General features: G+C 48.9%; 1 protein-coding gene across 5 annotated transcripts in view; it reads left to right on the forward strand.

The window, feature by feature from the left end:
• TTC28 (tetratricopeptide repeat domain 28) overlaps positions 1–12,590 on the forward strand; it is a 581,567-nt gene that overhangs the window by 534,553 nt on the left and 34,424 nt on the right. For all 5 annotated transcript variants that reach the window (XM_081542775.1, XM_081542776.1, XM_081542779.1 and 2 more), the window contains one exon: positions 12,401–12,541. In XM_081542775.1, the coding sequence (XP_081398901.1) occupies positions 12,401–12,541 (141 nt within the window). The remainder of the gene's footprint in view (positions 1–12,400; positions 12,542–12,590) is intronic.

The following is a 12,590-nucleotide window of genomic DNA, read 5'->3' on the forward strand; positions in this document are numbered from 1 at the left end:
TCATCTCCTTCCCTCGCCACCACACTGTGGACCGCACCACCCTTACACACCACATGACGGAGTGAAGCAGGGCCATCGTGAGCCCTTAGACAGCCCCCAGCCAGTGTGAGGCAAAGGATAGTCACGTGGGAGACAGGTGGTGACCAGGATGGGGGAGTCTCTCTGATGTGGAGCTTTGGCTCTTTCCACTTCCCTGGTGACCCAGGTGGTAAAGAATCTGTCTGCAATGCAGGAGATATAAGAGACCTAGGTTTGGTCCCTGGGTCAGGAAGATCCCCTGGAGAAAGGAATGGCTACCCACTCCAGAGTTCTTGCCTGGAGAATTCCATGGACAGAGGAGTGTAGCCGGTTACAGTCCTTTGGGTCACAAAGAGTCTGACACAACTGAGTGACTAACACTTTCACACACTGCAACACACGGTGTCCATGTCGGTTGAATGGGTCTTTATTGATGTGACGAAGCCAAATTGATAGTAGAGAGGGTTCCAGAGTCACATCGTCAGGAGAGCTCTCCACTGCCAACACTCGCTCAACGGAGATTTCAAAAATGAGAGACCGAGTAATGGGTCCTTCCTGTCGATTACAGTCTTTCCGTCCTCATGCACACAGGCTGTTGAGCTAGCGGAAGTGAAACCTCATTTGTTTGATCACTGTGTTTACTGAAGGAAGAAAAGCTAGGAAAAGACCCCATGTTCCTTCTCCTAAGTAGAGACTAGATAATTCCAGGCTGTGAGATACTCAGGATTCACAAGTGCTTCTGAGTTAAAACTGTACAACTGTCTGGATGCAAAAGGCAAGAGGCTTTTTTTTTTTTTTTTAAACATTCAAATGCTTATTTTAAGAATGCAATTCCAATGTCAGTTAACAACCAGGACACCTAACAGAACTTACTGATTTTGTGTGTATCTTAAGTGTAGATTCCTAGCAGGTAAATATAATCATTTGCCTTCAGACCAACAGAAGATTTGTTCTGTAAATAGTAACTGTTAGATAATAGTGTGGATTGCAATCTTGAGATGATACAAGGAAAAGTAATTTCTAGAGTGATATAGGGGCTTCCCTGGTGGGGCTCAGATGGTAAGGAATCCACCTGCAATGCTGGAGACCTAAGTTCGATCCCTGGGTCAGGAAGATCCCCTGGAGAAGGGAAGGGCAACCCACTCTAGTATTCTTGCCTGGAAAATTCCATGAACAGTGGAGCCTGGGGGCCCCCAATCCATGGGGTCAAAAAAAGTCAGACACAACTGAGCAGCTAACACTTTCACTTTCAGAGCGATGTAGAGGAACAACAAATTAAACCTAGTTCCATCCTAATATAAGTATTTCCAGTGAGATGAGTTGATGACGGTGACTTTCACTTTCTGATAAGAAGCAGCAATACCCCTGGGCAATGTTCATAGTGAGTGCTGCTGCAGGGAGTGGTGGGGGACACCAGTAGTGTGGGTTTGAACCCCTGGATTTACCCTCAGAGTCTGCACTTGCTGTACCTCTGGTTGTGAAGTCTCCGCGTGGTGTGAGTGGCCTCACTGGGAAGGGTTTTCTCCCTCACGTTGCCCTGCCCTCCTGGGTGATGCTGGCACATCTTTCTTTGGTGGCAGCTCACACTCTTCCTTCCCCCTGAACTCTTGCTGGCCTCTCTTCTGTGTGGCCCACAGCATGGAGTGATGCCAGGCAACTTGAGCAGCTGTGGAACTGGCTCCCCGCACTGAGGCCACACAGCCCTCCAGGGACACCTCTCAATCCTCCTCCTCCCCTCCCCCACAGCAGTCCTCTCAAGGGTTCACTTGAACCAAAAAGGGGCATTTATAATAAGGTTATGGGGTCAAAGAGCCCCATGAAACCCAAGGCGAGCTTAGAATGGGGAAGGAAAGCTGAGGGGAGCCCCAGGCTGCACTGGGCAGCCTGGTCCCGCCACTGCTCAGCCAGTCTCTCGTGTGCCTCCTGCCGCCGGCCCTCCCTCCAGTTTGCTCCTTCTCGTCCCAGGGTAGGAAGGGCCATCGTGAGCAGCTGCTGTGCTCACACACGGCCTGCAGAGCTGACAACAGCAAGTCACACTTCGCTCTCCCTGAATTCCGGGCACGAATTCTGGGAAAGGATTGGCCTGCTTAGAGCTGGTGTCCACCTCTGGTCCAGTCAGCACTGTGGGTTGTCAGGTACACACTTGGCAGCAGGAACTCACCCCTGTGGCCCTGTGGGTCAGGGAGACAGTTTCCAGAAGTAGAATCATTATGACCAGGGCAGATACCCTAAAGTTGTCTGCTGTACCGCAGCTTTCTCCCCCATTGCTTTAAAGCCTTGCATCAGCATCTCTGTTCCTTTGGCTCTTCTCCCTTATGAGATGCAACAGGGCAGGACACTGCTTCTCCAGTGCCTCCTTTCCTTGCTGTCCCTGAAAGGAAGCCCCAGGCTCTTTTCATCTGAAGTTTCACTTACAATCACAATGAACAAACAGACAGAGACTAGCAAGTAATTCACATGGGAAAATTTCAGAGGTCTTAAAAGTCTTGAGTTCAAAGTCACATGTCTTTGGTTTCTGAAACTCTTGCTAAGTGGCTTCTGGGATAAGTGGGTCTTTTCAGCTGTTGGCTGACTGGCTGTGCAAAGCCCAGTGCCCATGGTACCTCCCCTTTGTGTACCTTTTCATATCTCCAAGACTTTCTCTGCCACCCAGCTCTGGACTCCCATAACACAGGGTACTGGCACAGTCAGACCTGGCCTCATCATCAGGAAACCCAGAATGATTGTGTGCAGTGGCAGCAAATGAACTAACTCTTGCCTCCTCAAGTTTTTTTTCAGTTGTAAAGAGGTCTTGGGATTTCACTAGTGGTCAGTGGTTAAAAATCCATCTGCCAATGCAGAGAACACAGGTGTGATCCCTGGTCTGGGAACTAAGATCCCACATACTGCAGGACAGCTAAGCCTGTGCACCGCAACTGCTCAGCCCGAGCTTCAGCAGGCTGCGACTCTCGAGCTGCGACTACTGGAGCCCAAGAGCCCTGGAGCCTGTGCTCCACAAGAGAGGCCACGCAGTGAGCAGCCCACATGCTGCAACTAGAGTAGCCCCTGCTCATCACAACTAGAGAAAATGTGTGTGCAGCAGTGAAGGCCCTGTGCATTGCAGTGAAGACTGATAAATAAATTTTTGTAAAAAAATTTAAAAAGAAGTCTTTGCTTGGAAAGAAGGGGCATTTCCTGCCCTTGAGCTGATTCCATTGGCTTGGGACTAGTGGTACTGGAGCTACCACAGCTACCGACCTGTGCTTCCTGCTACACCAGGGACTGAATGGGGCTTCTCCCCCGTTGTTTCTAGCTTTAGGGTTGCCAGGGGTTGGTCTTTGGAAAGTAACTGATTATCAGTGCAGAAGAGGCCTAGAGATGGGGTAGGGGGATGAAGAAGGAATGAGTTAGCAGAGGGATGCTGAGACATAAATTAAAGTGTGCTTGTGTTAAGCTTCAGTCACAGCTGTCAGAGGGATGACAGAGAGCGTGTACTTGGAGAAATCGGGAGGCCATGCTTGCAGATGAAAATCCTCTCTGGAGACCATGGCCAAGCCCTGTCCCCCAGAACAGGACAGCTCAGGCGCCGCTCCGTGGCACTTGATTCATGGGCCGTTTCCATCTCTGGGGAAAGCTGCATGTGAACAGCATTTTGGAGCCTGTTCTGTGACAGCATGATTTATATTCCCCAGAGCAGGGGAGGGACCAGGCTGCTCAGCCGCAGAAGCAGATGCTGGCAGGGCAGGTGGGCACTGTGGGGAAGCCACCGCCCACCTACTGGGCCCCCCAGCTCACCTCTCAGCCCCTTACCAGGGCCGGCACCACCATCCTGCACCTCAGCCCGCTTGTACTGGCTTTAGCCTTTGCCTTCACTATTCTCCATAACTGAGATGATCTAAATCTCAACCTTCCATCCAGCCCCATGCAGGAGGCTGGGGCAAGGTCCAGCCAGGATTCTGGCTGCTGAGCAAATGCAAAGTCAGGGGCCTGGAATAAGAATGGAGAACGCTGCCTCCCTTGGAGGTCCAACAGAAGAAAGGGCCAGGGAGGCAAATCTGAGCCAGAACCCTTAGGCCTAGAGAGCCACTGGGGCGGAGAGGTAGCCCAGTTGGTGGGACAGGTAGGCAGGCCAGGGGTCCAGGGCTGCTTCTACAGGACTGGATGTGAGCAGAATAGGGAGAAAGGCATTAGCACGGCCCTGGCTTTCCCATTCTGGGCAGCCTCCCATCTCCTCTTCCCCGACCTTGCCACCTGGCCCACACCTTTTCTGTCCTTCCAGGCCTCTGGTCCCTCCTTTGCTGAACTGTGGCCACCGGTTTTGTCTGCCAAACTGGCACACCTCTGCTCTTCTTTCTGTGTGAGATCATGGCCATCAGAAGAGTGGCCAGAACTTGGCCATGTGTCCAAGTGCCCCAGGGACTCTCTCTGCACAATCACAGGCTGTTTATCTGTTCGTATTCTCATATTCAGTCTCTATCTCTTTCTCTCTCGTCCTCAATACTTCATTTAATCTCTATACACATACATTATGTATGCCACTATGTAATAATTTATTTTTGTGTTGCAGAGATTAGTTTGCCCACCTAGCACTTCCCTGAGCTTGTCAAGGATAGAGGCCGACTTCGTTTGGAGCGATCCAAGCCCCAGCTAAGGGTCTGGCACACACTGATTGCACAGTGAATTGTTTTGAGGGTTGGTGGGCCTGATGGCCAGATGGATAAATAAGTAGCACTGAGGTTTATCTTGCTTTTCTGAATTCCTCTCAGGATTTAGTAATAGCAGGATTTAATTTATGTTTTTTAATGAACGTAAGATATGTTTCAGTCAGCATCAAAGCAAGAGCAAGAAATCACCCAGTAGTTTGAACAGGGATAGATAAATACTCTAACAGAGAATTGAATGAAAAGGGATTGGCTAGTAAGAATATTCTAAAGGATATAGAGAGAGCAGATGTAAGGAGCAGTCACTACCCTGAGGAGGAAGGCCCCATCTCAGCCCACCCTCACTGAAGGCTGAGATCTGGGCTTTGTTAGAGAGGCACTGCCATGGCTCATAGCAGAGAAGATGCTGGAAATCCACCCTCAGAATTTGCTGGAACTGTACTCTCTAGGGTGCTGTGGGAAGCTGTTCTCAGGGGCTGTCCTAGTCCACTACAGAACCATCCAGGGGTGGATACCAGGGGCAGTTGATGGCCACTGGAGGATGCCGGCTGCTGGGTGCTGCAAAAGTGGGCTTGTGGAGAAGGCACCAGAGTTGCAGGAACTGGGCCCTGGAGAAGGTGCCCGCCCAGCAGGAGCCCGCTGAACAAGCACACCGGAAACAGGAGGGCAGAACCCCTTCCTCCTGCCTGTCTCTCTAGTGCTGCCTACTGACAGTGCTGAGAACTGTGCCCACTGGCAAAGGAATAATATTTAAAGGGCTGTGATCCATTATCACAGGGCCGGCAAGGCAGAATGAATCCGGAGCATAGAAGCAGTAAATGGATAACTGGCACACGGTACATTTTATTCTTCTGATGTCATTTCTATAAAATTTAATACATGTAAAGATTTGTGTGACCACCACCATGACCAGGATACAAAATAGTTCTGTAACCCAGAAAACTCCATCTTTTTATCATCATATGCTATACCTCCCTTTGCCACCATCCCCTGGCAACCACTGATCAGTTCTCTATGAGTAGAGTCTTTTCTTTTGAGAATGTTATATTAAAAGAATCATATAGTATATAACCTTTTAAAACTAGATTCTTTCACTCAGCCTAAAGTTTTTGAGTCTTTCAAGTTGCTGACTGTATCAGTAGTTCATTCATCTTTATTACTGAGTGTTCCATTGTATGGATGTACCATGGTTTGCTTATCCATTCATTTGCTGAAGGACTTCTGAGTTGGTTCTTGTTTGGTGTAGTTATGACTAGAACTGCTATAAATATTCATTGACAGTTTTTATGTAACATAAATTTCCATTTCTTTAGGGTAAATAGGATAAATAAATTCTTTTGGAGTGGAATTGTTGGGCCTTATGATAAATATATGTTTCATTTTATAAGAAACTGAAAAGTATTTTCTGTAATGACTATACCATTTGCATCCACACCAGCGATATATGAGGGTTCCAGTTGATCTGTCTTGCTAGCACTTGATATTGTCAGCATTTTAAAATTTGAGCCGTTCTTATAGATGTGTAGTAATATCTTGCTATTTCTCTAATGGCAAAATTACATTGAACATTTCCTCATATGCTTATTAGCCATCCTTTTATTTTCTTTGGTTAGAAAGAAAACTGTTAGAAGATTATTCAGCTCTCTTGCTCACTTTTCAGATTAAGCTTTATTTTTTTGCTGTTGAGTTTGACAGTTCTTTATATATTCTAGATGCAAGTCTTTTGTTGTACACATTGGTTTACAGATGTGTGCTTAGTCACTCAGTCATGTCCGACTCTTTGCGACCCCATGGACTGTAGCCCGCCAGGCTCCTCTGTCCATGGGGATTCTCCTGGCAAGAATACTAGAGTGGGTTGCCATGCCTTCCTCCAGGGGATCTTCCCAACCCAGAGATCGAACCTAGGTCTCCCACATTGCAGGCGGATTCTTTACTGTCTGAGCCACCAGGGAAGCCCTGTATCTGGTTTATAGATATTTTCTTGCAATCCATAGCTTGTCTTTTTCTTCTCTTAACAGTGTCTTTCACAGAGCAAAAGTTTTTAACTTTTATGACATCAACTTTGTCAGGTTTTTTCTTTCTAGATCATGCTCTTGGTAAAATGAATGTGAGAAATCTGATCACAAAAATTTTCTCCCTTATTTTGTTCTAACAGTCTCATAGTTTTATATTGTTGTATTTAGATCTGTGATTCATGTTGTGACTTAGTTTTTCTATAAGGTATAATATTTAGTCTGAGGTTTATTTTACAAGGTTCATTTCTTTGCATGTGAATGTCCAGTTGTTCCCAAGCTGTTTATTGAAAAGACTTTTTCTTCTGTTAAGTCATCTTTGCAATTAACCTTTGTCTAAAGTTAATTGTCCATATTTGAATGGGTCTAGTTTCAGACTCTATTCTATTTCATTGATATATGTTGTTTTGTTGTTCAGTCGCTTAGTTGTGACTCTTTGCCACCCCATGGACTACAGCATGCCAGGCTTCCCTGTCCTTCACTGTCTCCTGGAGTTTGCTCAGACTCATGTCCATTGCATCGGTGATGCCATCCAACCATCTCATCCTCTGTCACCTCCTTCTCCTCTTGACCTCAGTCTTTCCCAGCATCAGGGTCTTTTCCAGTGGTCTCTGTGTCTGTCCTTTTACCAATACAGCACTATCTTTGTTAGTGTGGCTTTATAGCAGGCCTTAAAATCTGGCAGTGTCATTCCTCCAGCTTTATTCTGCTTCTTCAAAATTGCTTTACCTGCTCTAGTTCATTTGTCTTTTTATATAAATTTTAGAATTAACTTCTGTATAGCTATAAAAGTGGCTTGATATTTTGATTGGACTTATGTTAAACTTACAGATTAATTTGGGAATTGAGTCTTAGGATCTGTGAACATGGTATGTCTCTTCATTTGCTTAGATCTTCTTTATCCATTCATCTGTCAATGGACATTAAGGTTATTTCCATGTCTTGGCTATTGTAAATAATGCTGCTATGAACATTGGAGTGTGTGTATCTTTTTGAATTAGAGTTTTCATCTTTTTTGTATATATGCCCAAGAGTAGGGTAGTTGGATCGTATGGTAACTCTTTTGTTTTTTAAGGAATCTCCAAACTTTTCTTCATAGTGGCTGCACTAATTTACATTCCCACCAACAGTGAAGGAAGATTTCTTTTTCTCCAAACCCTCTTCAGGATTTATTCTTTGTAGAATTTTTGATGATGGCCATCCTGACCAGTATGAGGTGATCCTTCATCGTAGTTTTGATTTGCATTTCTCTAATAATTAGTGATATTGAGTATCTTTTCGTGTGCCTCTTGATGATCTTGTACGTCTTCTTTGGAGAAATGTCTTCCTGCTCAGTTTTTGGTTGGTTTTTTTTTGTTGTTGTTAATATTGAGCTGTATGAACTATTTGTTTATTTTGGAAGTTAAGCCCTTGTTGGTCACATTATTTGTAAATATTTTCTCCCGGTCCATGGGTTGTTTTTTCATTTTATTTACGGTTTCCTTTCCTGTGCAAAAGCTTATCAGTTTGATTATGTTCCATTTGTGTATCGGAGAAGGCGATGGCCTTGGGTGGTGTGTGCTTACTCCATTTTACCTGGAACTAGAACCTGGCATGGCAGGATATTTATAACAAATATTTAATAACATTTATTGGGTAAATAAATGAATGAGCTATCAAACAATTAGTCCCATGCTCTGTCTTCAGCACCAGACTTGAATTTCTAAGTCTCCAGCCCTTTTGGAATGAAGACCATCTAAATAGTAGAGTCTGTATCTGCACACTTGGCATTACCAACACAGAGTCCTGTCTGCGTGTTCAGCATCTCCAAACTAAACCCATTCCTCTTCCACTGGAGACCAGCCCCTATTGGCAATTTCTTTATTTGCCACCATGGCCCATCTGCTATAAATTAACTGCTAGGTGTCTTTTATCCTTTTCCTTCAATGAATTTCAAGCAAACAAGTTCTCTGTTTGGTAATACTTTCCTGATAGTTCTCACTTTCTCACTCTCTGCCTTACCACCCTAGTTTACGCGTCTAGACTCATGAGTTAAGTTGGCCCAACCACGGGACAACCAGAACCATTGTTGGTGACAATAGAGAGCAAATAATGAGGAGGAACCAGGAACGTGGGGTCACATCCAGGAATGTCCATTTATAGGGAGACGGGATGGGAGCTTCTAGGGAGGAGGGAGCTGCTACCCAGATCTCCAAGCCTGAGGGCTGTGGAAAGCTTGCCTCACTTGGCGTGTCGAGACCCAAGCACATTGATGTATTAACACAGTAGTGACTCCTGAGAAGTGGGCTCCCAGTAGGTGTGAGGGGCCAACAGTCTCCTTCGGGCTTGGCCCTGGGCCTTCAGGGCTGCTTCTGAGCAAGTGCTGGTAAAAGCCACTGACTTTCTCTCTTCTCTCTGTATAGTCCATGTTCTCCACTCTGGGCCAGTTGACTGCCTCTCAAAAAACCGCCCTGAGCCCACCAGAAGCCTGGACTGACAGCTGTCCACTGCCTTCTAGGTTCAAGGCCCTCCCCCTCCCTCTCCTTTCTCTCTGCCACTCTTACCATCTCCTCCAGCTCATCTGGGCTAGTCCCTGGGCCCCAGAGAGCCCCCTACTCTCTTACCTCCATGCCTTCTCATACCATTCCATCCCCTGATTCCCACACACCACCCCAGTCCCTTCCTCGCTAAGCTGTCCTTCCAGTGCCTCTCAGATGCTGCTGATTCCAGAGGGCTTTCGCACCCTCCCTTTCTTGACTCCAGGCTGACACCCTCCTGCCTCCTTCTTAACCCACCTTAGCCACTGGTCACTGGTCATACTGGATGTATTGTACCTTGAAGGCAGGTGTAATGTTACTGTCTTCTGTTTGGCCTCTGTGGCTCTTGTATGTAGGTCTCGGTTAGTAATCCTTGTTGGATCAAAGTGAATGGAGCCAGACCAGCTGCTGTGCCATGTCTAGAAAGTCTCTTAGAGAGATGAGAGGGCTGTGATTGTGATATGACAACCACTGATGGCAAGGCACTCGAGCTCCCTGCCGTACAGATGAGGCTCGCTTTGTAAATGGGAGATTCCCTTATCTGTGACATCACCTGTTTGTTTTTCCCTTTGGTGTTAATACTCTGAAGGGTCAGGAAATAGGAAACAACCGCATTAAGCATGAGATTCCGAGGGCTCCGTCTGCAGCTGACAGTGAGAGCAGAGCTGCAAGATGATGGAGGCTGATACCGGCTCAGTCGGTTCTTCTCCCCTTTGCAAAGCACCGAATGACAAGCAGATTCCTCAGCTCCGAGCAGGCCGTCATGTTCAGATGATAAATGTGTCCCTGGACAGAAGAGCTTGTTGAGTGATATTTACCAGGTCTCCATGAAGGACCCTGAGCTCCCAAGGGAGCATTTTCAGCCTTCAGCTGCTGGCCTGGTCAACTGACACCCGTGGGGTGGCGAGAGGAATAAAGCTCCGTTCCCTGCTCTCCAGCAGGGTGGAGGCATGGTGATTTGTTAAGGTGCTCAGAAGCTTACTGGTTCTTCTTGTTTCTCGTCTTCCCCTCCCCTGTCAAACCCCAGCAGAGAGAGATGGAACCTCAGAGAGGGAGGGGCGGGAGTCAGCCCTGGCTCCACCGCTTGGTGCTCCTGGGCTAGCTCCTCAGCTTCTGCAGACCTAGAGGAGATGACGAGAGCTGCCTCACAGGCTTGCTGTACAGATGAAATCAAATCTGGCTAGAAATACCCTGCATGTTGTAAGATGCTCTCCAGTGTTGGCATCGTTTGGCTGTTCTTCCTTGTACACCTGCTGTGTGCCAGGCACTGTGCTGGGTTTGAAGGGCGGGTTCAGTTGTGGGGGCCGGGAAGAAGTCGGGCTAGTAATGCCTTGATCAGCGATTGGTGTGGTTCTGGGATGAAGGAGAGTAGCTGGCTCAGAGATCACACCTCTTTGCCGTCCTTGAAGGCTGTCCTTCTCCCAGTACTTCTCTGGGGCTCAGCTCCTGGGATCCCCTCCCAGAGGTGGGGCGTTGGTGAGACCTTCTCCAAGGAGCACGGCTGAGTAGGGCTCCGGTGCCTCGCGCCAGGCTCTCCAGAGAGACAGGACCAACAGGGCACAGATGCACACGGGGCTTTGTTGCGGGGAATTGGCTCGCATGGTTGTGAGGCCTGAGACGCCCCAGGTCTGTGGTTGGCGAGCCAGTGTTGTAAGCTGTGGGGTGTCCACATCTGAGGTGGGATGCGCCAAACCCCAGCTCCAGGGGAGGCGGGTGGGGAGGCCTCTCTCTCTCCCTCTTCTCATCCAGTTCAGATGCTCAGTGGGTTGGACGGGGCCCACCGACCCCAGGAGGGCAGTTTGCTTTTCTCAGTCTAGATTCCAATGTTAATCTCACCCGTAAACGCCCTCACAGCCACACCCAGAGTAACGCTGGACCGGGCACCCTGGGGCCCTCTCAAGTTGACACATAAAATGGACCATCTCATCAGGGCTGATGTTCATGTAGAGCCTTCAGGTTTACTGAGTGGTGTCACACGCTGCATCTCGGCCCCAGGACGACCCGGGGGGGAAGTCATCCCCTTCTCTGTCCTGTGATCCTGATGCCAGGGGCTCACCAGCCTGGCTGTTCGAAGCAGGCCATGCTCACCTTCAACCTGAGGCTCGGTGCGCCGAGCCTCTTCTCTCGGGCAGCGGGTCTGTCCCTTCCCAGTTCCACTTCTCCCGCACGTGAGCAGCTTGTGTGGCTGGTCCGTGAGTCTGTCCTGTGCCTCCAGTGCTCTCTACCCCTCCGCCCGCTCCTTAGGCAGCAGGAGCTTTCAACAGCTGCCATGCCGGCTGGGAGTTGCCTGTGAGCCGGCCGTCACTCTGCATTTCCAGAGTCTGGAAGCAATAGATGCTGAGGGAAGGCGGGGCTCCACACACGGAGTGGCCTTTGCTGAGCCCCAGGCGCAAGAGCCGGGGTCACGGTGGGGACTGGGGGCGGCCAGCACTCCCTTGGCATGTCTGCGGCCGCTCGAGCTGCCTCTGTCTTGGTCTCTCAAGGCCACAGGGCACGGCTTTTACGTTTAATATGCCCTCTGTTATTTTAATCAGACTGGTAAATCAAGGCACTCCTGAGTAGTTCTGTTTATTTAAAACCCATAGTGAGATGTTCTTTTACAGTCTGTCATAGGGGAAATATGAATTTAGTAATTCAAAACTTATAACATCTTCATGCTGACCTTGGAATGGGCTTCAATCAGCCACATTTCTCAAGCCTACATTTCAAACAGTCCCCCTCTGCCTGGCCTTGCAACCACTCTTGGGCATGTCTGTCTCCTCGTCTAGAAAAGTGCCTTTAGGGACTGTGCATCCCCCGCCTGATGTGGTGCCCGGCACAGGCAGGTGCTTAGTTACTGGTTCCAAGCTGGAATGGTCTGGAGCTCCTGCCACACCGTGCACTCGCACAAGCCCTGTGCTGGCGGAGTGCCTGCCGGCCGGCAGGACACAGTAAGTGGTGCCATTCATTCAGCAAGGGGCGGTTCTGCACCCGGTCCATGTAGGGCGCACGCTGGACACAGGAAGTGTAACCCGGGCACCAGTGCAACCCCTTCCCGAAGGGGGTTTGTAGCCAGGGGGCAGTGCTAGATGTGAGCAGGTAGACTGCGGGGAGCAGAAAGGGGACAAGGGGAGCAGGAGGGGCTTGGGAGGAGCCGGGCCACGCTGGAGCTGAGGGACGGGGCCTCAGAGCAGGCCTGTAGCACTCGGCACCTTCCTCTGCTGTTTCCCCGCAGGGCCTGTGCCAGCAGCGAGACCGAGAGTGAAGCTGGAGACATCATGGACCAGCAGTTCGAGGAGATGAACAACAGGCTCAACTCGGTCACTGACCCTACTGGCTTCCTTCGGATGGTTCGCCGCAACAACCTCTTTAACAGGTGCGTGTGGCCTGCCTCCTGGGCGGTGCAGCCGGGCACCCTGGCGGCG

Source organism: Giraffa tippelskirchi, chromosome 11 (assembly GCF_054371585.1).
Source record: "Giraffa tippelskirchi isolate mGirTip1 chromosome 11, T2T-mGirTip1v1.2.pri, whole genome shotgun sequence".
NCBI lineage: Eukaryota > Metazoa > Chordata > Mammalia > Artiodactyla > Giraffidae > Giraffa > Giraffa tippelskirchi.